The following is a 24,930-nucleotide window of genomic DNA, read 5'->3' as shown; positions in this document are numbered from 1 at the left end:
ATTGAGCTTTTTCTGAGCCTTCGCTTCCATCGGTGACAACCACCTTGGGGTTTTATTTTCAAGTAAGTCCTTATATCTTATCCAGACATTAAACAATGCTTTCCTGACAATATGGTTTTTAAATGCTTTATGTGCTTTGACCTTGTCATACCACAAATATGCATGCCACCCAAAAACATTATTAAAACCTTCTAAATCCAAAATGTCTGTGTTCTCAAGAAGCAGCCATTCTTTCAACCAGCAGAATGCTGCTGATTCATAATAGAGTTTAAGGTCTGGCAGGGCAAATCCACCTCTTTCCTTTACATCAGTTAATATTTTAAATTTTATTCTGGGCTTCTTGCCCTGCCAGACAAATCTAGAAATGTCTCTCTGCCACTTCTTGAAACAGTCCATTTTGTCCAAGATTTGCAATGATTGAAACAAAAATAACATTCTTGGCAATACATTCATCTTTATAACAGCAATTCGACCTAACAAGGAAAGCTTCAAGTTTGACCATATCTCTAGATCCTTTTTTACTTCTGACCAACATTTCTCATAATTGTCTTTAAATAGGTTTAAGTTCTTAGCAGTCATATTAACCCCCAGGTATTTTACTTTCTTAACCAATGTTAAACCTGTCTCCTTCTGAAACCTCTCTTTCTCAATCGGTGTTAAGTTTTTCTCAAGAACTTTAGTTTTTAACTTGTTCAACTTAAATCCTGCCACATGACCAAATTCTTGAATCAATTCTAATACTCTTTTAGTACTAGATTCTGGCTCCTGTAACGTCAGTACTAAGTCATCTGCAAAAGCTTTCAATTTGTATTGTTTGGCTCCGACCTGTATACCTTTAATCAGACGGTCCCTTCTAATCATATTTAGCAAAACCTCCAGGACCGAAATAAAAAGAAATGGGGAAATTGGGCAGCCTTGTCGTGTCCCTTTCTCTATCTTAAATTCCTCTGTCACCACATTGTTAACTATTAGTTTAGCCTTTTGTTCTGAGTAAATTGCACTTATACCATTTTCAAACCCTTGACCAACCCCCATCCCCTGAAGATTTTTCTTCATGAAACTCCAAGAAATGTTATCAAAGGCTTTCTCTGCATCTACAAAAATTAAAACTGCTTTAGTATTAATGTTCACTTGCAACTTCTCCAAAATGTTAATTATATTCCTCGTGTTGTCAGCCAAGTGTCTACCTGGGAGAAAGCCAGCTTGGTCTTTATGTATCTCCTCCACTAATACTTTTTTTAACCTTTTAGCCAAGATATCTGCAAAAATTTTATAATCCACATTAAGCAGGGATATGGGGCGGTAGTTCTTAAGTTGTGTCTTTTCAGACGCATTTTTCGGTATAAGTATAATATAGGCTTCCTTCCATGACTCTGGCGCTTTTTTCCCCTCCAAAATTTCATTACAAACCTCCTTTAGTGGTTGAATTATCCAATCCTTCAAGGATCTATAATATTTTGAGGTTAAGCCATCCGGCCCTGGAGATTTGCCCAACTGCATATTCTGGATGGCACCTTCCACCTCCTGTTCTGTTATTTTATAGTTCAACATTAACTTATTTTCTTGAGAGATTTTTTGTAATCCATTTGTTTTTAAAAATTGGTCTATATCAAACTCTTTCTGTGGCCCTTGTGTATATAACTGTTTAAAATACCTCTGGAAGCATTTTCTAATTTCCACTGGATTCTGAATATTCCTTCCTTCCACTTCCAAGTTGGTAATGGTGTTAAGTTTTTGTCTTTTTTTCATTTGCCAGGCTAGCAATTTTCCACATTTATTGGCCGATTCAAATGTCCTTTGTCTCATCTGTTTAATTTTCCATTCTATTTCCTGATTCATCATCTTCATGTATTGAACTTGATATAGCTTTATTTCTCTCAGAATCTCTTGTGACTTTGGTTTCGCTCTCAGTTTCTTCTCACCCTCTTTTATATTTTCCAAAATTTTGTCTTTTTTCTCATTTTGAATTCTCTTCTTTATAGCATTCTGTTGAATTAGAAACCCCCTCATAACTGCTTTGCTTGCGTCCCAGATTGCTCTTTTTTCGATGGTGGTGTTCATATTTATCTCAAAATAGTCTCTCAAGGTTTTTTGGGCCTTCTTGGTAACCTCTTGATCTCTAAACAAGGTGTCATTCATCCTCCATCTGAAGGAACTGGTTAGTGTTAATTTCATCTCCATTTTCACAGCATTATGGTCGGAGCAAGTTTTAGGGCAAATTTCCACTTTTCGAGTCTTAGGTGCCAGTCCTCTAGTTATCCAGATTTGGTCAATTCTTGTCCATGTCATTTTGGCTTCAGAGAAGAAGGTTCCCTCTCTACCCAAGGGATTCTTTATTCTCCAAATGTCAATCAAGTCCATATTGTCAGTCATCTCAAAAAAGGTTTTTGGTAGTCTGCCATCTTTGGTAACTACCTGTCTCTGCGACTTATCCATGTTTGTAGATACCACTCCATTCATATCTCCCATCATGATAATGTTGTAATCCATATAGTCTAACAATGTCTCATGCAACTTCTTAAAAAATTCAGATTTCCCCTCATTTGGTGCATATACTCCTACTATCAAAAATTTTTCTCTTTGTGTTTGGATTTCAATTGCCAAAAGTCTTCCTTGATCATCTTTAAAAATAAATTTCGGTGATAGGCTCTCTTTTGCATAAATTACTACTCCTCTCTTTTTAACCTTGTCCAATGAAATAAACTCTTGACCCAATCTTTTATTAATCAATACTTTCCTATGTAGCCTTATCACATGTGTTTCCTGTAAACAAATCAAGTCCAATTGTTCCTTTTTCAATAAATGAAATACTTTTTTCCTTTTCTCGGGGGAATTAAATCCGTGAATGTTCCAGCTTAATAGTTGCAGAGACATGATGTCGTTATTATGCTTTTCCTCCAACTGCGCCAAGTAATTGTTCTTGTTCTGTCGGTGGTGTCACTTTCTCTAGTTTGTCTAGCCCCAAAGGTAGTGACACTAAATCTAATATTCCTGGTTTTAGTGCTCTTGGCTCTTCTTCTTCAGCTTCTTTTTGTAGGTTTTCTCCGTGTTCTCTCAGAAATTTATCTTTATCTTCCACTGATCTTATTTTGATTTTTTCCCCTTTAAAGGTAAAAGAAAGGCCTTGGGGAAACTCCCACCTGAAAACAATTCTGTTTCCTCTCAGTAGGGCCACCAGCTCTCCGTAGTTAGCCCTAAGATCCAATAAATATTTCGGAATGTCCTTAAAAATCTCTACTCTTGTCTCCTGCATCTCCAAAGTCTGCTGGAAATGCAGACTCAATATTTTGTCTCTCTCTTCTTTTGTTCGGAGGGTAATCAAACAGTCTCTCACCCTGTTCTTTCTCCCTCCTCTTCCAAGTCTAAAAGCACTTACTATCTTGAAGTCTTGCTTATCATCCAGCTTCCAAAAGTCTGCAAATTCCTGTGTAAGAAAGTCACTTAGGCTGTCTTTTTCAAGTTCAGGTACTGCCCTGATCCTCAAATTAGTCCGTTTCTCCTTCAGTTCAATCATAGACAAAAGCGACCGGTGGTCCCCAAGCTGTTTACATATCAGTGTTATCTTTTCCTCTACAGCCGCTGCTTTTTCCTTTGCTTCCTCAGCTGTCTTTCGATTCGAAGTAGATTCTTGCAGCAGTTTTCCAATAGATTCTGTGTTTGAGTTCACCTTCTGCCCCAAGTTGTTGATGCTAGTAGTATTTTGGTCAATTTTAGTAGTTGCTTCAGTGACTTGTTTGCTTAATTTTTCCAAAGTTTCATAAATTTTACTTAATACTGAAGTAAATCCCTCTTCAGATGCCATTCCTTTTGACCCAGCTTGTGCAGGATCTTCCCCTTGTGGTGCAGAAGGGCCGGATGCAGATGCTCTGCGCTGCTGCAATGCTGCACTAGTCTGCTGCAGTCTAACCTTGCCCGATCTCGTTGTTTTTTCCTGAGGCAAGTTCTTATCCTGAGGCAAGTTTGCCATAACACTTTATCTGAGGATCAAGGTCAGTCCCACAGCCAAAGCTTGTTTTGCCAAAGCTTGTTTTACAGTGGAAATTTCCCTGGCCAGTTAAAAGTGGAAAATTCCCCAACTAGTTGTAACAATTTCAGTGTTCCTCTAGGGGGACACAGTAACAGTCAATGGTATTACAATAAAGTATCTTCTCCAACTTTCCTTTTTTTTTAAAAAAAGATATTTATTGAAGTTTTACAAAAACATAAGTTTACAAAATAAAAAAGGTCATATAAAAAGAAAAGGATACAAAAAAGAGAACATAGAAAAATACATGAAAAAGAAAAAAGAAGAATAAAAATACAAAATACAAAAGACAAATAGCTAAAAAAGAATTAAAAACAAATCCGTTTTTTGTAACTTTGAACTCATTAACTTTGTTGCTAATGCCACTTATTTTCAATCCAACATCATTTTAACATTCATTAATTTTACAGTATTTCTGAAGATAGTCTTTAAATTTCTTCCAGTCTTCTTCCACCAACTCTTCTCCCAGGTCTCGGATTCTGCCAGTCATTTCTGCCAATTCCATATAATCCGTCACCTTCATCTGCCACTCTTCCAGGGTGGGTAACTCTTGTGTCTTCCAATAAAGTATCTTCTCCAACTTTCCCAAGTCCCCCTTCAACGCAATAAGCAACAGTTTCAAGTCCCAAGAACCCCTTCAGAAAAAAAGTATCTCACTTGCAGAGTTAACTGTCAAAAAGTGAGGGCGATCTGGCTGCGACATCTGTCACCTCATTGATCGCCAGGGTTGATTCGGCTGATCTGGCTGGCTAGGCGGGTGTCCCCTTCCTCCCTCACCACTCCATTTGCGTCCCTCCCGAAGCTGCGCGCTCGGTGGCAGAGGACGACCATCCCAGATAGGAGGAGTGTACCGTTCTTCGGTCGAAGATGATGGATTTTTCGGAGCTAGCCGACCTGACCGGAAGAGTCCGCGACCGGAAGGAGGAGAAGTACCAGGAGGATTGGAAGAAATCTAAAGACTATTTAGCTAAATATGCAAAGATAATTTAAATAGAAATACTTGCAAGTACCAGATTGGCCTAGGATTTAAATAAGTGATGTTATAGAATAATATGTTCAAAGTAAAAATGAAAAGAAAGAAAGATGTTAATGGGTTAAGTAAATTACACATGAAAATAGTTTTGGAAAACTGTTACAATGATATACATTGAAATTCAGCCTGGGGGAGTCGAGGAAGTCACCCAACAATGTAATGAAAAATGGAATTATTGTACTTAAGATTTATGTTTGTTTGTTTGTTTGTTTGTTTATATATATGGAAAACCAATAATTTTTTTTTGAAAAAAATATGGCGCATTTGGAGCTGTGCAGAACGCGGAAATGATGCCTTCTCTGCTCAGAGGGAGCCTTGTGGGATCAGGCCGAAGGCAGGCATTCAAACCCTGCATTCCCATAATCATGGAATTGTCGAGTTGGAAGGGACCCGAGGGTCATCTAGTCCAACCCCCTGCAGCGCAGAAATGACAGCTGAAGAATCCCCCCCCCTTTTTTGAAATTTTAGTGATTATTTCCACATAACAAATGATTTTAACCATTATATTTCTCCCCCGTTTCCCCCTCCCGCATGCCCCCCCCACGACTTCCCTCAGCTCCTCTCTCTGATTTATCAACACATACTGTTCTTTGCATATTATAAAAATGTAAAAATCTCTAAATTATCCATCTATTATGTTAACAAATAAGTTTGTGTATGTCTATTCAAAACCTGCCAAGGAGTCCAGCTCATTTTGCTGTTTCTTTAAGTACTTTGTAAAAGGTTCCCATTCTTCTTTAAAGTCACAGTTGTCCCTATCACGCAGTTTGTGTGTCAATTTCGCTAGTTCCACATAATCCATCGGTTTCTCTTGCCATAGTTCTTTGGTCGGGATTTCTTCCTTCTTCCATCCTTGTGCTATTAAGACTCTTGCCGCCATTGTTGCGTCCATGAATATGTTTTTTAATTTCCTTGGCAGGTCTTTTCCTACAATCCCTAACAAAAATGCTTCAGGTTTTTTTTTTACAAATGTTAAGTGGAACATTTTCTTCAACTCATTGTATATCATTTCCCAATTTTTTTTGATTTTACTACAATCCCACCACTGATGATAAAAAGTCCCTTCTTTTTCCTTACATTTCCAACATATATTTGACAGCTGAAGAATTCCCGACAGGTGGCTGCCCAAGCTCTGTTTGAAGACCTCCGATGCAGCAAAACCCACCACCTTCCACTGTCAAACAGTTCTTAATGTTGGAAAGTTCTTTCTGATCTTTCGTTGGAATCTCCATCCTAGCCTTTGGTTGGAGGTCTTCCCCTCCGGAGCAGCCGAAAACAAGCTTGCTCCATCTTAGCCCTTGAGATATTTGAAGATGGTTATCGTATCGCCTCCTAGTCTCCTCTTTTCCAGAAGGAGGAGCCATAAGAGAGACAGAACTCTGCTATGGGAGACCCCCACCCTCCAGCCAATTTATTCCAGCTCAGGCTTCCTTCATTCAAGCGACTCAGAGCTGCACATGGAAGTTCCCTGTCCAGACCCTGACCAGAATGAGGTTCCAGGTGTACTCTTCTTCCAGTGCCCTCTCCCTTCCTGTGGCTCCCAAACTGGGATTCAGAAGCATGGCTGCCTTCATCTCTGGTGGCCAAGCAGAGCCACTGTGGCTAGGAGCCAGGTTGGAGCTGGTCAAGTGTTTCGAAAACAGGGAAGGGGAAGGCTGGATTTCTGAGTCACATTCTAGGACCCTCGTACCTACGGGACCGCCTCTCCCGGTATGCCCCGCGGAGGACCTTAAGGTCCATAAATAGCAACACCCTAGAGGTCACGGACCCTAAGGAAGTCAGATTAGCCTCAGCCAGAGCCAGGGCCTTTTCAACACTGGCCCCGGCCTGCTGGAACGCTCTGTCTCATGAGACCAGGGCCCTGCAGGATCTGATTTCTTTCTGCAGGGCCTGTAAGACAGAGTTGTTCCGCCTGGACTTTGGCTTGGAATCAACTTGATCCCCTTCCCCTCTTTCCTTTTTCCTTTCCTCTTCTGTGACGGAACTCCTATTTGGGGACTTCCCTGGCTTTTTTCTGGCCCACATAGGACCCGTCTGGATAGTTGGCCTTGGTGAAGACTTGACGTTTTCATCCCCCCCTCCAAGTTTTTGATTTGAGTTCCTGTTGAAATGAGGCTGTATTTTAATCTTGTTTTTAAGTTGTGTTTCAGTCAATTGTTTTTATACCTGCCCTGAGCCTGGTCTTGGCTGGGGAGGGCGGGGTATAAATAAAATTTATTATTATTATTATTATTATTATTATTATTATTATTAAAGATCACTGAGGCACAAAATCCCAGGAAGTGGCACATAAGTGTGGCCCATCACAAGAAGAAAAAAACTCTGTGTAAGCAAGACCTGTGAAGCAAGGAGCCTCCTCTAAAGGAGCCCTCTGGAAAGGGCCTCCCGCCCTCCCGCTTTGACCCAGGAACAGGGCCAGCCCAGTGCCTTGTGGCATCCCCTTTGGGGCCAGCTGCTCCCCCACCCTGGGACGCATAAAGGTAAAGGTAAAGGGACCCCTGACCATTAGGTCCAGTCGTGGCCGACTCTGGGGTTGCGGCGCTCATCTCGCTTTATTGGCCAAGGGAGCCGGCGTACAGCTTCCGGGTCATGTGGCCAGCATGACTAAGCCGCTTCTGGCGAACCAGAGCAGCGCACGGAAACGCCGTTTACCTTCCTGCCAGAGTGGTACCTATTTATCTACTTGCACTGGCATGCTTTCGAACTGCTAGGTTGGCAGGAGCAGGGACCGAGTGACAGGAGCTCACCCCGTCACGGGGATTCGAACCACCGACTTTCTGATCGGCAAGTCCTAGGCTCTGTGGTTTAACCCACAGCGCCACCCCCGTCCCCCCCATTTGGGCTACTGGCCCCAATTGGGAGTTGTAGTTTGAAACATCTAGAGGGTGCCTGGCTGGCAAAGGCTGGTTTAAAAGGTCAAGGATTAGCAGCTATCAGAGCTTCCGGGCTTTGCGTTCTGTTGAGGAGGCTGACATTTATATCTACCCACCTCCCAGGAGAAGAACCATCGGCTTCCCTCCGGCCAGGCTCTCAGGCTGAGCGATCACTTTGCGTTCTTGCAGGTTCCTGTCACTGTGAGGTGTTTTTTGTGCTTTCCCACTCCTGCCTCCATCCATCCCTGTCCAAACCTCTTTAGCATGTTTGCTTCGGGAAGCACAATACCTGTCAAAGCTCAGCACCGAAGGTGACATGCAGCGTTGCCGGAGACTGGGGTGGGGGAATCATTCATCGGGGAAAGCAGGGTCTGGGAAGCATCCCTTGGGAAGCGGTAGATTTCCACGTGCCGTAGAACAAATGTGCAGCATTCGTGGCCAAGGGATGGGAAGACCAGGAGGCTCCAAAAACAACAGATTGGCACATTCAATTATGGGAATTTGTGGAGATGGCTCAATTGACCAGCCACCTCAGAGGAAACTCAAAGCAAAGATTTACGGGAAAATGGGATGGTTATAGAAGATACGTTCAAAAAGGCAATAATAGGTTTGACTCCGTGCTAGCATTCGAGTGACAAAGGAAGTAAAAGGAGGTAGATAACAATTAAGGATTTATTATGTTTTCTGAATGTATTGGAAAGTTTATATAGAAAGGTTTATTGTTTTGTGTACATTCAGTTGTAAGATAAAACATATGCAAAGGGATTTGACAGGAAGTCAAAATTGAAAAAAAGATTTTATAAGATAAAAGGGCAAAAATTTATTTTCAATATTATTATTATTATTATTTTCTGTGTGTGCAGGTGTGTGTTTTGTATGGAATGGAAATAAGACGGTAAATAACAAATAACAAACAAAATATTGATGTATGTAATTTTTATTTCTCAATTATATTTTGTGGTAGTATGGTTGTAATGTTTTTTGTAGCATAAAATCATTCAATAAAAATTATTATTATTATTTTGAAAGAACAAATGCGCAGCATTACTAGATCGAGGGAAGTAATATTCTGCCTTGGTCAAACCCCAACTGGATTCCTGTGTCCAGTTCTGGGCGCCACAGTTAAAGAAGGATATCAACAAGCTGGAAGGTGTGCAGAGGAAGGCAACCAAGATGATCAAGGGGCTGGAAACCAAGCCTGATGAGGAACGGTTGAAGGAGCTGGGTATGTTTAGCCTGGAAAAGAGGAGACTGAGAGGAGATAGGATAGCCATTTTCCAATATCTCAAGGGCTGTCCCATGGAAGAGGGAGCAAGCTAGTTTTCTCCTGTTCTTGAGGGCAGGACATGAACCCATGGCTTCACGTTACAAGGAGGGAGATTCCGGCGAAACATCAGGAAGAACTTTCTGACAGTAAGAGCTGTTTGGCAATGGAACGGAGGACCTTGGAAGATGATGGACTTTTCTTCCTTGGAGGTTTTTAAGCAGAGGTTGGATGGTCTGGACTCGATGACCATTAGGAATCACTTCCAACTCTAGATTTCTAATATGCTGTGGTTTCAACAGGGTCCTGCTTTTTTAAAAATACGAAACTGTATATACAGGTGCAGCCCTGTTCAGCTCCTTGGCTTTCCTGCTTGTGATCCGCACACAGTCGAGCTCTTTTAGGGCCCCTTTTCCATTTCAAGGGAAGCGTTTTTTAAGGACCTGCCTGCTGGTCTCGTGGAAATGAAACAAGACTCATGACTAACAACAACAACAATAATTTATTATTTATACCCCGCCCATCTGGCTGGATTTCCCCAGCCACTCTGGGTGGCTCCCAACAGAATAAAACATCAGTCATTAAAAACTTCCCTAAACAGGGCTGCCTTCAGATGTCTTCTAGAGCAGCGCACGGAAATGCCGTTTACCTTCCCGCCGGAGTGGTACCTATTTATCTACTTTGACGTGCTTTCGAACTGCTAGGTTGGCAGGAGCAGGGACCGAGCAATGGGAGCTCACCCTGTTGCGGGGATCCGAACCGCCAACCTTCTGATCGGCAAGCCCAAGAGGCTCAGTGGTTTAGACCACAGCGCCACCCGATATATAAAAAAACATTTCTGCCTCAACCTTGCACAACCTTGGAGGCTAGTAGGCACTGGTGGGCTTATACTCTACAAATGTTTCCAAGCTGCCCCCCCACTTTAAAGCCAACCAAGTTGGTAGCTTGTCGCTACGCCTTGTGGTAGAATAACAGAATCGTAGATTCATAGGGAATTCCAGAGATTTAACTGCATGCGTAATGCAATTTACTCCTTTTCTGTGCCCTGTAACTCAGAAATTTCAGATTTGTTAGATGACCCCCGTCAGGTCCTAACATTGCGAGGGAATGAGCCCCCCTCCATTCATGGTTTTAAATACCTCCATCATGTCCCCCCCCCTTTTCTTGTGCTGTACAATGGGTAGAAGCTGCAAGAATCTAATATCCGGCTCAGTGATAGAATCTGTGTGGCTGAGCTTCCGACACGGTGTCCCCCCAAATAATTTCAGATCTGCTCCTGCGGAGGCAGATGTTATTATGGGGGGAGCCTGCCCACAGGTTGCGAGGATGTGCTCGAAAACATGGAAAAGTTTATTAATAATCCCCCCACCCCCCCAAGCCTGCTCAGCTCCCGTGGATAAGGCTGAGTGAGTAGTGATCTGATTTAAAAGCCATAAAAAGCTAATAAAATGTCTGAATGGATGCAAAGCATAAAACCCTGTCCGTCGCTACAATCCATCGGGGTTTATATTACACACAGCTGGCTTTTAAAAATGATTAATAAAAATATTTTTATATTGTGCAGCCAATTTGCTCCCCCCCCCCCCCACGATCCAGCTTAACATTTTTACCTGCAGGAATATGCCCTCAGACACTAGCCCTTACCTCTTGGCTGGCTGGGCAGCCGAAGGATAGAGAAAGGAGTGTGGATGTGTGGAGAAACTAGGTTACGTAAAAAAAATTCATTAGTTGTTCCACCCAGTTTTGCCCCTGGCCCTGAGTGTCACTGGCCCATGGCCCTCAGAAGGTTTCCTGGAAGGAAATGTGGCCCTCGAGCTGAAACACACAGGTTCCCCACCTGACAGGAGGAAGCCAGCAGTAAATCACACTCTGCGGAGTTAACTCTTCATTAGCAAGAACGCAACCTGCACAGACTTGTTGGAGCGCCAGGCCTAATGAGCAGCTCATCCCAATAGGTCTTGCTTAGGGGCCAGCAAACTTTTTCAGCAGCGGGCCGGTCCACTGTCCCTCAGACCTTGTGGGGGGCCAGACTATATTTTTGGGGAAAATAATGAACGAATTCTTATGCCCCACAAATAACCCAGAGATGCATTTTAAATAAAAGGACACATTCTACTCATGTAAAAACACGCTGATTCCCAGACTGTCTGCGGGCTGGATTTAGACGGCGATTGGGCCGGATCTGGCCCCCGGGCCTTAGTTTGCCTACCCATGGTCTTGCTGCATGGATCAGAAAGTACTGTACTTTTCCGTGTATAAGACGAGGTTTTTTTACTCAAAAAAAATGTTAAAAAACGGGGGTCGTCCTATACACAGTGTGTTGGGGGGGGGGCGGGTGTTTGGTTGCAGCCGCGAGCAGGAGCTTGCCAGCGGCAATTTTGTGGCTGATTGGTGGCTGCGTCAAATGCTGCTTTGGATTTGCTGCTGCTGCGGTAATTGAGTGGGTGATTGGTTGCTGCAGCAAAGGTTGCTGTGGATTGGCTGCTGCTTTGGCAATTGGGCGTGCGATTGCCGTCTGCTGTTGGGGAGCGGGCGATTGTCGGCGTTTGTCAGTTGTTTGGCAATCCTCCCCCCAAAAAAATCTCAACAACTTTGGGCAATCTTCCCCCATTTTCTTAAATTTGAGTCCCCTCAAAATAGGGGTAGTCTTATACACAGGGGTGTGTTATACACGGAAAACTACTGTGAAAATCCCTCACAGCCATCTTAAGTACCCTCCTCTCCAGGGTTCTTTCCGAGCAATCAGAGACTGCGCCTGCATGACGTCAACCTCTCCAACATCTTTTCATGCCTCTTCTGGTTCTGGGAGACCAGGGGAGAGGGGAGGCTCCCGTGACTCTGTATCAGCCTGACTCATAGAATCCTAAAGTTGGAAGGGACCCCACAGGTCATCCAGTCCGAACCCCCTGTAATGCAGGAATCTCAGCTAAAGCATCCTCAAGAAAGAAGGGCATTTTCGCTGGCCAGGTTTAATTCAAATCCATCAAACCTCCCTTGGGGAAGGTGCTTAGGCAGGGTGGAAGGAGAAGGAACTTGCCCATGTGAAGACCACCTGCTGGAAACCCTTACACATTTGGTTCTTAATTCTGAACTACCGTATTTTTCGCTCTATAACACGCATCTGACCATAACACGCATGTAGTTTTTAGAGGAGGAAAACAAGGAAAAAATATTCTAAACGAAACAGTGGATGTATGATTTTTATGGTTCATGCTGTGGCCACAGACATGTGATCTGACAGTGAGTTTGGGGTAGCCCAATGCAAAAATCCTGAGGATCCATGTGGATCCATGCTTTGTAACCACGTTTTAAGTGGGGAGGGAAGGAAAAGAACTCAAGGGACAAGGAGCACGCGTGGGGTGTGTGGAGAAGGAGCTTTTCTGCGAGCTGAGGGGGGGGGGGGGAAGAGCACTGTTGCTTTAAAGGTATACTTAAGGTATTTGCCCTGTGCCTGGGTTTTTTTTCCATTTAACAGTTTGCAGCCTTTTCCTTCCGCTCCTTGTTTTGAGGCAGAATAGATTTGAGCAAGTGAGGAGGACTTGGATTGCAGGGGATTCGCCATTAGCTGTGTAAAAGCGCTCCTCCTTGCAGCCTGAATATAAGCAGCCACCAGCAGCAATAGAATGGAGCACAAAAAAGAGGTAGGGGCACTAGGACCCAGACAATGCTCAAATCTATCCTGCCTGAAAATAAGCTGCTCCGTCCCCGCGGATCAGCTGAGACGCGGGGATTTGCGAAGTTTCCCCCTCTCCCTCATGCCCTCCCCAGCCTTTTTTTTTACTTCCTGGTTTTCACTGCGCTGGCTCAGAGCTCGAGGTTGGTTTTATTTTGCTGCTGGTTGCTTAAATTTTATCTTTCCTGCCATCCCTCTGCAGCCTCACTGCTCTGTTTAGAGCGCGCACGGACTTTTGCTAGCTCCGTCCCTCCTCCCGTGTAAGCGGCTGCTGCCGGCTTTGCTGCCATGACTCTCCTTCCCTCCCTCCTCCCCGGCTCCAGGTCGCTTTAAAGCAAGCAAAGCGAGAGCCTCGTAGAGTGTGTAAGCGGCTCCCGCTTTGCTTGACTGATGGCAGCCATGGCTCCGATCCGTGCATTCGCTCCATAACACGCACAGGCATTTTCCCTTACTTTCTAGGAGCAAAAAAGTGCGTGTTTTGGAGCGAAAATTACGGTATATGCTGATCTCCGTCAGCAGTTTCTAGATCAACTCTATATCCCCAAATGGAAACTAGAGTCGGAGGTCATACATTTTCTATTACTGGGGAATGATCAGGAGCTCACCAAGTTAGTGGCTAAATATCTCTATTTGGTTTTTTTGTGGTCGAAATACACTGCAGACGTCTGATCTCCCTGGAGACCAAGAGATGTGACGATAGACCTCTCTGCCTCCTTTCTTTTAGCAAATGTTTTGTGCCACTGGGGAAGTGGAAATTCTGTATTGATTTGTTTTGGTTGTTGTATGTGATGCTAATAAAAGGTTTGCTGATGATGATGAACTAAAGCATCCAAAACTCATCTCCTCCTCTTTCTTTTTGGAAATAATTTTTATTTGGTTTTACAGATATAAAATTATAACAATACAAAATGCATATCCATATTTAGAGATTTCCCCCGAATCTCTAGACTTCCCACCTTCCCCTCTATGGGTCCTGTTATAAACTTTTTCAACAGCATATTATTTCATCATCCAAATTATACGTCTCTCCATTTTGTTGTCCATGATATCTTCTACATTACAAGTGTTATTACAATGTTTCCATCTGCTTACAGTGGTCTCTCAAGTAGATTATTAATTCCCCCCATTCTTTATTGAAGTTTTGGTCTTCTTGGTTCCTGAGCTTTCCAGTCAGTTTTGCCATTTCGGCATAAGCCAGCAGCTTAGTTTGCCCCTCCTCTCCGGTAGGGACTTTATCTCCTTTCCATCTCTGGGCTAGTAGCATCCGTGCAGCTGTCGTTGTGTACATAAAGAGTCCCTTCTGCTCCTTTGGGATTTCGGTACCTCGCATCTCTTCCTCTTGACCTCCCTCCTCCGACTCTCCTGCTTCATCTTCTGCCTCTGAGTCTGCACTACTCTCTGCCACCGACTCTCCCAGCTCACCAAGTCCTGTTACCTCTTCAACTTCCAACACGTCCTCTCCCCAGTCTTCTCCCTCTGACCACTCATGGTAGTCCCACCCCAGCTGGTTCCTGCCACCGTTCCTCTGTGTTCAGCCAGGCCATGACATCACCCCTGCTTTCGCTGCCGCAGTTGCTGGCCATGGAAGCCACACATGTGTCTTCACTCCATGGAGGCACAGAGACCCAGGATTTGCATGCGCGCAGGCGAGAGAAAGGAAAGGGGCTAAGTGATTTCCTTTGCAGCGCCCTTGCGAGTTGTAAATCTAAAGCTTGGAAGCCTCATTAAAATTAAGCTTCTGTCAGAGCTAATTTTTTATTGCCACTTCTTTTTTCTCTCCTTTTAAAAATATCCATCCCATTAGGACAACTCGTTTCTCTCTCTTTGTTCTGGGAGCATCCCCTAATCTCCCTCATTAACGCAAACACCTCCATTGGCGGATCTTTATCTTAGCCGGTGCAGTTTCTTGCTTTGTACTTTTTAATGCAGTAATGTGTTTTGAAGCTCTGTAAAACCGCTACACTAATTATTTGATTGGGGCTAACGAAGCAATTTCACTGGCGGTCACGTGAGAAATGAGACAGATTCACACGGGTTTTTTGTGGTTTTTTTTAAATCACAGGTAAGCCTTGAAGTCCAGTTCACTCATCCACACACTGGATATAGCTTGCTTTACTCAACCTGGTTATGCACCCAGACCTTTGCAGGAGCTTCGTGTTAAATCAGATTCCTTATGTATTGGTGTTTATTTATAATGTAACTGCTTTCAATTTCTTTTTATACTGAGCTTTTTAAATGTATGGAGTGTGTTGTGATTTTAACCTGCTCTGAATTTGCTTTCTGCGATGAAGAGTAGCCTTATAATGTTTTAAATAGATCAATAAATCAACAAATCTATTGCTTGCCTTGAAGGAGGATAGAGAAGAGTTGAGTGTACCGTCTAGTCTATTGTAACACTTCTTCTTTTTCTTCTTCGGCGGCCACTCATAGCCAAGTAAGATTGTCTCCCATGAACACGGTTTTAAAAGTGAGTCCGTAAGTGACTGTGGAGGTCAATTCTGGATCCACACGTCCTTCCACAGTGGGGACATAGGTTTCCGGGCGGGAGTTGATCATGGTGAGGGTTTGCCAAGCGTGCCTTCCTCTTAGCACGTTTCTCCCTTGCATCCTGAGTTCGAGTGTCTTCAAAGCCCATGACACCTTTGGTAAAGGCTGGTCTCCAACTGGAGCACTCACAGGCAAGAGTTTTCCAAGTGTTTGGTGTTTATACTGCATTTTTTAAAGGTTTGCCTTGAGACAGTCTTTAAACCTCTTTTGTTGACCACCAACATTATGCTTTCCATTTTTAAGTTTGGAATAGAGTAGTTGGGTTGGATGACGATAATCAGGTATCCGTACAACATGACCAATCCAACAAGTTGAAGAATCATTGCTTTGACACTGGTAATATTAGCTTCTTCCAGTACACTGGCATTAGTTCTCCTGTCTTCCCAAGTGATATGTTTTCAGAGACACCGTTGATGGCATCTTTCGAGGAGTTGGAGATGGCATTTATAAGTGATCCACATTTCGCAAGCACATTCATTGCTTTATATTCATTGCTGCACTTGCTTTTGCATCTGTCCCTTGCCACTGCTGGCTTGCAACCCCAAGATTGTCTGGTTCTTGGTCTAGAAAAGGTTTCCCATCCCCAGTTTGCTAGATGGGGCTTCCATTGCCAAGACCACATAACACCAGTCTTGAAAGACCTACATTGGCTCCCAGTACGTTTCAGAGCACAGTTCAAAGTGTTGGTGCTGACCTTTAAAGCCCTAAACGGCCTCGTTCCAGTATACCTGAAGGAGCGTCTCCACCCCCATCGTTCTGCCCGGACACTGAGGTCCAGCTCCGAGGGCCTTCTGGTGGTTCCCTCCCTGTGAGAAGCCAAGTTACAGGGAACCAGGCACAGGGCCTTCTCGGTGGTGGCGCCCGCCCTGTGGAACGCCCTCCCATCAGAAGTCAAAGAGAACAACAACTACCAGACTTTTAGAAGACATCTGAAGGCAGCCCTGTTCATGGAAGCTTTTAATGTTTGATGTATTACGGTATTGTAATATTTTGTTGGAAGCCGCCCAGAGTGGCTGGGGAAGCTCAGCCAGATGGGTGGGCTATAAATAATAAATTATTATTATTATTGTTATTGTTATTGTTATTTCTACTACACAATCCTCACTGGAAAGCTTCCAAGTGGAGTTTTTTTTTGGGGGGGTGTATGTCTGTGCTGGGCCCCACCCACTTTGTTCCTCATAGCCTTGTTTCTTCTTGTGTCCTGTTGCAGTTCCTCGCCTCCCGGAGTTTTCGAGAAGGAATACGAGATCTATCGGGATTACGGCTCCGACGGGCAGCGGCTGCAGTACAGGTGAGTTGCCCTGATGCTAAAGAGAGTTTAGGAATTAGAGCTTAATTAGAGTTAAAAAATTATAATTTGGATGATAATTTGGTCTTTTTTATTTTAGTTTTTTATTTTAATTGGATTGTGATTTGATATGTTAATTGGATTTTTTTATTGGAAAATTAATAAAAACGATTTAACAAAAAACAACAAAAACGGACCTCCGGAACGAATTAAGTTCGTAACCAGAGGTACCGCTTGACAGTGCTAGATGGACCCAGCAGTCTGTATAAGGGGGCTTTCTGTGTTGCTAAGTGGTAACCGGAGAGCGGAACGCACGGTGACCAAACCTGTGGAACAAACCCTGTGTGCTGTGGTCTCGGCAGCAAAGTACCCAAACCCTTGTTACCCGTCCCTGCTCACTTGGGAGGCGTTGGGGCAAAAACGCATCAAGAGTAAATAAGGCACATCCCAGCTGCTTCCTGCAGCGCCAAGAAAAGCATCACCCGCCACAGACCTGGAAGCAAGGCGTCATGCACAAGGCAATGATTATTCCAAGCTTGCTCCAGGGGTTATGAAGGCTGCATTTCAAACAGGAGGCTGCCAGCATCTCCTGAGCACTTGCAGTCTTGCTGCGCAAATTGCGCCCAGCTGTTTGCACAGGGGGAGGCGGCTGGGTTTAGCTAGTGGTCAATATTTGCTTTCATTTCTCATTAATAGCAATCCTCACTCTTTAAAGCAAAGCACCCAGGTAGCTAGGGAACGGCTGTTGCATCCATATTTTCTGGGCTTTGCACAGCAGCGATGAAACTTTCCTTGTACCGACGGTTCACTTGGCTCAGTGATGTCTGCCTTGCTTGCCGCCAGGGCTTCCCATTGGGTACCTTTCTCAGCCCTGCTTGGAGATGCCCGGGATCAAATCTGGGATCTTCTGCATGAAAAGCAGGTGATCTACCACTGGCCTACGACACGCACCCCCCGATGTTCCTGCTTGCCCCATACAGGGCAAGCCAGACCACAAGGAAGTGGCAATACCTGGAGGGGTGTGTGAGAACAGGATGCCATTGGCCTGACCTAGCAGGCCCTTCTTTCGTTCTTACGTTGTTACAAGGTGTGCCTCTGGACTCAAACGTGGGTCCGAATACACTCAGGTGTATTCATGCACATGATACGAAGAGATTTAGGACCTTTTGCTAGAGTTACAGCACGTGTTTGTTATGCAGATCAGTTTCCTCTTAACTATATGCCCACGAGATGTTCGCACACCAGAGGAATAAAGAAAAATGGGTTTCTTACTTGAAATGGAAAAAGAGAATGGAAGATATAGAGATAAATAACTGCAACTTTTAGAAGGCATCTGAAGGCAGCCCTGTATGATGTTGTTGTTGTTTAGTCGTTTAGTTGTGTCCGACTCCCTGGACCAGAGGACGCCAGGCACTCCTGTCTTCCACTGCCTCCCGCAGTTTGGTCAAACTCATGTTCATAGCTTCGAGAACACTGTCCAACCATCTCGTCCTCTGTCATCCCCTTCTCCTTGTGCCCTCCATCTTTCCCAACATCAGGGTCTTTTCCAGGGAGTCTTCTCTTCTCATGAGGTGGCCAAAGTCTTGGAGCCTCCTCAGCTTCAGGATCTGTCCTTCCAGTGAGCACTCAGGGCTGATTTCCTTCAGAATGGAGAGGTTGGATCTTCTTGCAGTCCATGGGACTCTCAAGAGTCTCCTCCAGCACCAGAATTCAAAAGCATCCATTCTTTGGCGATCAGCCTTCTTTATGGTCCAGCTCTCACTTCCATACATCACTACTGGGAAAACCATAGCTTTAACTATACGGACCTTTGTTGGCAAGGTGATGTCTCTGCATCTGAAAGCAGCCCTGTATAGGGAAGTTTTTTATGTTTAATATTTTATTATGCTTTTATATTTGCCAGAAGCAGCCCAGAGTGGCTGGGGCAACCCAGTCAGATGCGTGGGGTACAAATAAATAAATTATTACTATTATTTAGCATACAGATGCTGCTTTTGGTCAGCAAAGTTACAAATGCTGTATATCTGACCTGAAGTCAGTGGCACCTCAGTCAGAGAGAAAGAGGGCTGTAGCTTTTGTTTGAGAATGATGCTCTCCCCATCAGTAACCTGTACCAGCAAGGCTGCAGCGCCTTTCCCAACAATTCATTGGTCTGGGCTCCAGTGAAATGTAAAACTGGTCCTTGGGACGGTTGAGAAGCAAAGAGGGCTCCCGGTGCAGCTTTTGGTAGCCAACAATGGAAAATGCATAGTAAGGACACAGGTGGTGCTGTGGGTTAAACCACAGAGCCTAGGACTTGCCGATCTGAAGGTCGGCGGTTCGAATCCCCGCGATGGGGTGAGCTCCCGTTGCTCGGTCCCTGCTCCTGCCAACCTAGCAGTTCGAAAGCACGTCAAAGTGCAAGTAGATAAATAGGTACCACTCTGGCGGGAAGGTAAACAGCGTTTCCGTGCGCTGCTCTGGTTCGCCAGAAGCGGCTTAGTCATGCTGGCCACATGACCCAGAAGCTGTCTGCGGACAAATTCCAGCTCCCTCGGCCAGTAAAGCGAGATGAGCACCGCAACCCCAGAGTCGCCCACGACTGGACCTAACGGTCAGGGGTCCCTTTACCTTTACCTTTAAATGCTATTTTGGACCACAGTATTGTATTAGAAAGGGGAGGGAGTCTTTTGGATGCTGTGGTCTTCGTATGAAGGACGTACATACAAATTTAATAATAAATAAATGTCACAATACTTCCATTTCTTCTGTTTCTTTGTTTATTCCCTGTAAGTTCCTGTTAGTTATTTGCAGTTGAAAAGAGAGAAATGAGTAAACTGGTTATCTTGTTTGCTTCCAGAATTACCTTTGGTATATTCATTGTGTATGTGGAGCTCGTTCTTCTTACAAAAGAGGATAATAAAATCTTGCTGATTACTGTGCTGATTTTATATAAAGTATTAAGGCATCAGGAGTTTACCAGTGCCTTCCAGGCTGTGTCTGGAGGTAAGAACGAGCACCGGGATTTAAAGAATTCATGATGTGTGTGGGGGTCCTCTTATATCGCATACTGCCACCTTATATTCATGGCATGATCTGCAGAGGTAAGCCATGTAAAAAGCTCAGATTGATACACATGGGTGCTTTGGTTGAGATTCCTGCATCTCAGGGGGTTGGACTGTTGTTGTTGTTGTTTAGTCGTTTAGTTGTGTCCGACTCTTTCTGACCCCCTGGACCAGAGCACGCCAGGCACTCCTGTCTTCCACTGCCTCCCGCAGTTTGGTCAGACTCATGTTCATAGCTTCGAGAACACTGTCCAACCATCTCGTCCTCTGTTGTCCCCTTCTCCTTGTGCCCACCATCTTTCCCAACATCAGGGTCTTTTCCAGGGTGTCTTCTCTTCTCATGAGGTGGCCAAAGTCTTGGCGCCTCAGCTTCAGGATCTGTCCTTCCAGTGAGCACTCAGGGCGGATTTCCTTCAGAATGGAGAGGTTGGATCTTCTTGCAGTCCATGGGACTCTCAAGAGTCTCCTCCAGCACCATAATTCAAAAGCATCCATTCTTCAGCGATCAGCCTTCTTTATGGTCCAGCTTTCACTTCCATACATCACTACTGGGAAAACCATAGCTTGAACTATACGGAGCTTTGTTGGCAAGGTGATGTCTCTACTGGGGTTGGACTAGATGACTCCTAAGTTCCCTCCCAATTCTGCAATTCCACAATTAGAATCTTGTGCTAAAAGTTGACTGAGATGTTTCTGGACTTGGCATAATATGCAACCAGAGGTAAACATCTCCTTCCCGGAGATAGTTGTTTGAGCCCTGTAATTCGGTTTTCAGACACGCAGGTCCCGCCAGACAAATTCATTTACGTTGGCCGCCTGGCTTGTCAAACTTAATCTCCACTTTGGACAGAGGGATGGGAGAGGAAAGATCTTTTCTGAGCAAGGAGCTTTGCCTCCTTGAAAGGGCCTGGCAACCTCTGCTCAGCTCCCGAAAACCTCGGTGCCTTTCTGCCACTAATGGCTCCTTTCCAGCCATTGCAAATGGCGCCAGTTTCTAGGAGAGTTGAAATTCATCTAAGGGAAGCTTCAGTGCTTGAGGATGCATTCAATGCTTTTAGCCCCCACCTCTTAAGTCTTCCCTAGTTGAAGAGTTATTTAGATGTTCAATAAAACAAGAGGAACATAGACAGCTGCCTCGAGCCAGACCAGGTTTCTGGTCCATCTGGTACAGGATTGTCTCTGATGAAGTCAGAACGCATCTTGCAGAGACTCTGTTCATTCTCGGACCACAACGGGAAGGGAAAAAAAGAAAAGAAACACACAGAAAGACGACAAACAAAGGAGTAATGAACTGGTGTTAAAAAAATAGAGTTGTAGAGTTGGAAGGGGCCCCCAAAGGTCATCCAAACCAACCCCCCGCAACACAGGAATTGAAGCCAAAGAATCCCTGAGGGATGGCCACCAAACCTGTTCAAAAACCTTCAGTGAAGGAGAGTCTACCAGCTTCCAAGACAGTCCATTCCACTGTCAAGGGGCTCTTGCCCTCAGAAAGTTATTCCTAAGGTTTAGTTTGAATCTCCTTTCTTGTATTTTGTATCTGTTGGTTTGGGTTCTACCCTCCAGAGCAGCAGAAAGGTCAGTGGTTCGAATCCCCACAATGGGGTGAGCTCCCGTTGCTTGTTCCCTGCTCCTGCCAACCTAGCAGTTCGAAAGCATGAAATGCAAGTAGATAAATAGGTACTGCTCTGGTGGGAAGGGAAACGGCGTTTCTGTGCGCTGCTCTGGTTCGCCAGAAGCGGCTTAGTCATGCTGGCCACATGGCCTGGAAGCTGTCTGCAGACAAACGCCGGCTCCCTCGGCCTATAGAGCGAGATGAGCGCTGCAACCCCAGAATCGTCCGTGACTGGACCTAACAGTCAGGGGTACCTTTACCTTTACAGCAGAAAAATAACCAGGAGTAATCATAGGGAATTCGCTTTAAAATTTCCTCTTAGTGTCTTGAGGCATTGGAAAAAAGGCACATTAAATGTTAGGGGTTATTAGAAGATAAAATGGCAAATGTCATTATGTCGTTATATAAACTTTTGCTGCAGTGACCTTTTGAATTCTGCGCAGGGTCCTTTGCCAATCTTGGAGGGGATATTGTAGAACTGGAGAAAGCACAGCAGCGGCTGAGGACAGATTTGGAATTGTTTCCCTACGAGCAGTGATGCATGTGTGTTGGAAGGGGGGGGAATGATTAAAGAGGGGAGATTAGTATTATTAGAGGGTTATGAATCATAACCAACGGAGGGGATGTGAATAAAGAGCAATTCTACACGCGGCTTCCAAACACGACAGCTCGGAGTCATCCGGCGAAATTGATTTTCTGGCGTTCACAAAAGGAAATGTTTCATTATATGAAGCATATAATTAAACTGGGGGATTCGAGGACCCACGGTTAGGGGACTTTTAAAAAGGGTGCACTCTCAAAAGAATGAAGCTGTAGGTAGGATCACCATGGGGACTTTTTCCTAATGTGGAGGCAGTGAATCAGGGCCCGGGAAGCTTGCGTGGAACTGTGGAGCTGGGAAGCGTTAGGAAACACACATGGTTGAGAAGAGCAGCAGCAACTAAATAGTTGAGCATCTGCTTGCGTACGGAAGGTCCCAGGTAATAATAATAATAATAATAATAATAATAATAATAATAATAATAATTTATTTATACCCCGCCCATCTGGCTGGGTTTCCCCAGCCACTCTGGGCAGCTTCCAACAAAATATTAAAAACAATACAGCATCAGACATTAAAAACTTCCCTAAACAGGGCTGCTTTTAAAAGTAAAATACAGTGGTACCTCGGGTTAAGTACTTAATTCGTTCCAGAGGTCCGTTCTTAACCTGAAACTGTTCTTAACCTGAAGCAACACTTTAGCTAATGGGGCCTCCTGCTGCCGCCACGCCGCCAGAGCACGATTTCTGTTCTCATCCCGAAGCAAAGTTCTGAACCTGAGGTACTATTTCTGAGTTAGCGGAGTCTGTAACCTGAAGCGTGGTTAACCTGAAGCGTATGTAAACCGAGGTACCACTGTATTTGTTTATTGCCTTGACATCTGGTGGGAGGGTGTTCCACAGGGTGGGTGCCACCACTGAGAAGGCCCTCTGCCAGGTTCCCTGTAACTTCGCTTCTCGCAGTGAGGGAACCGCCAGAAGGCCCTCGGCGCTGGACCTCAGTGTCCGGGCAGAACGATGGGGGTGGAGACGCTCCTCCAGGTATACTGGACCAAGGCCGTTTAGGGCTTTAAAGGTCAGCACCAACACTTTGAATTGTGCTCGGAAACGTACTGGGAGCCAGTGTAGGTCTTTCAGGGCCGGTGTTATGTGAACTCGGCGGCCACTCCCAGTCACCAGTTTCAAACCCCACCAGCATCTCTCCCACCTGAAACCCTAAAGAAGTGCTGCCAGGTGGGGAACAGAAGGCCAGCGCACCACCGTCTCCACCTACAGGCCAAGTTTCAACAGGTGGGCAGCTTTGCCCACCTGTCCATCACCTGACATTGCATCTTTGCCTACCTTCCATCCAGTGTCTCTGAGGATCCGCTCAGCCTGTGTTTCTGCCCTTGTTGCTTGACGTTTAGCCCCCGTCCTGAGCTGCGTTGGCATTCCCAGCCACGCCTGGCGTCAGCTCCCTGCCAGTCCCCAGAGGCCCCTTCACGGACCGCTGCTTTGCTGCCGCCGAAATGCCCCCCCCACCCCATTTTCACTTCTGCCTGCTTTGGCGAGCACGACAGCACTTGACTTTGAGAAAGAGGGAAGGAGGGAAGCAAACGAGGGGAGAAGACAGGTCTGTCCCCGGCGCCTACCCCCTAGCACCCCTTTGTCATGGTGCTCTCTGCAGGCTTGCCAGCAGCCCCCCCCCAGCTCATGTCAGAATGGGAGTTTGCAAGTGGGAAAGGCAACACTTTTCCTTGGCTGAGAGACAGGTCTTTCAGCGGGACTTGGGGCCAAAGCAAAAGACGCTTAGAGTCCGTTTCAGGGAGAGGAGGCCAAGCAGCTTCCCAGGAACTTAGGAACCTGCCTTATACAGAGTCAGCCTATTGGTCCATCAAGCTCAGTATTGCACACACTGACTGGCAGGGGCTAACCATGCGGGGTTTCAGAATGGGGATATGCCCGGCCCTGCCCCGAGATGCCAGGGATCAAACTCGAGTCCTCTCTGCATGCAAGAGGCTCTACCACTGAGATATAGCCCATCCCCTAAAAATAAATCAAGATTCTAGTCCTTAGTGAAGTAGGCAGCTTTTCATGCTGCTGCTTCATGCAGAAGGTACCGGATTCAATGCCTGCCACGTTCCAGCCGTCCACTTAGTACAGAATTGCCACGACATCTACGTATCTACAGGACCGCCTCTCCTGGTCTGCCCCGCAGAGGACCTTAAGGTCCATGAATAACCATAGCTTAGAGGTCCCGGGCCCTAAGGATGTCAGACTATCCTCCCCCAGGGCCAGGGCCTTCTCAGTGATGGCTCCGACCTGGTGGGATGCTCTGTCCCAGGAGACCAGGGCCCTGCAGGATTTAACCTCCTTCCACAGGGCCTGTAAGACAGAGCTGTTCCGCCTGGCCTTTAATTTGAATTCAGCCTGATCTTTTATTTCCCTTCTCTTCCTTCCCCCTCCCCTTTTATGAAGATCACCCGCTCTGAGACCCCACAGCTAATTCTCCCCTGGCCTCCTCACTGGCCCAAGTAGGACCAATTCAGCCAGCTAGCCCTGGGGATTATCTAATTGATTTTTGATTTTTGAATTTATTGTTATTCATGTTTTTATACTTTTATTCATGCTGCTTTTATAATTAAGTTTTAAAGTGTTTTAAATTTGTTGTTAGCCGCCCTGAGCTCGGTTTTTGAACTGGGAAGGGCAGGGTATAAATAAATTATCATTATTATTATTATTATTATTATTATTATTATTATTATTATTAGGGCCAACTCCTATGGGCTGAAGTGTCTTCAGCCCCCTCTATGTTGCTTAGCAGGGGACTCAGCTCCCCGAACCTGGTCCCGTCCAACTCTACAATCCTATGATTCCTGCAAGATTCTCACACTGCAAACAAGAACCGGAGAGTTTGTATACACCTTTGACCCTGTCGCTCATCTTAGCTTCCTGCCCCTGGCATGAGGAGCAGAGAAATGAAACCTGTCTCTCGTAAAGTAAATTTTTCAGTTCAGATTTTTTAAAAAATAAAATAAAACAGCAACCCATAA

The 24,930-nt window shown here is 45.1% G+C and overlaps 1 protein-coding gene across 3 annotated transcripts in view; it reads left to right on the top strand.

The window, feature by feature from the left end:
* The window catches only part of ARHGAP39 (Rho GTPase activating protein 39), a 216,131-nt gene that overhangs the window by 114,381 nt on the left and 76,820 nt on the right, over window positions 1-24,930 (top strand). For all 3 annotated transcript variants that reach the window (XM_083621933.1, XM_083621934.1, XM_083621932.1), the window contains exon 3: window positions 16,625-16,705. In XM_083621933.1, the coding sequence (XP_083478059.1) occupies window positions 16,625-16,705 (81 nt within the window). The remainder of the gene's footprint in view (window positions 1-16,624; window positions 16,706-24,930) is intronic.

The sequence above is a fragment of the Podarcis filfolensis genome, assembly GCF_964270895.1.
Source record: "Podarcis filfolensis genome assembly, chromosome: 7".
NCBI classification, from domain to species: domain Eukaryota; kingdom Metazoa; phylum Chordata; class Lepidosauria; order Squamata; family Lacertidae; genus Podarcis; species Podarcis filfolensis.
This window is presented reverse-complemented; position numbering and strand designations above follow the sequence as displayed.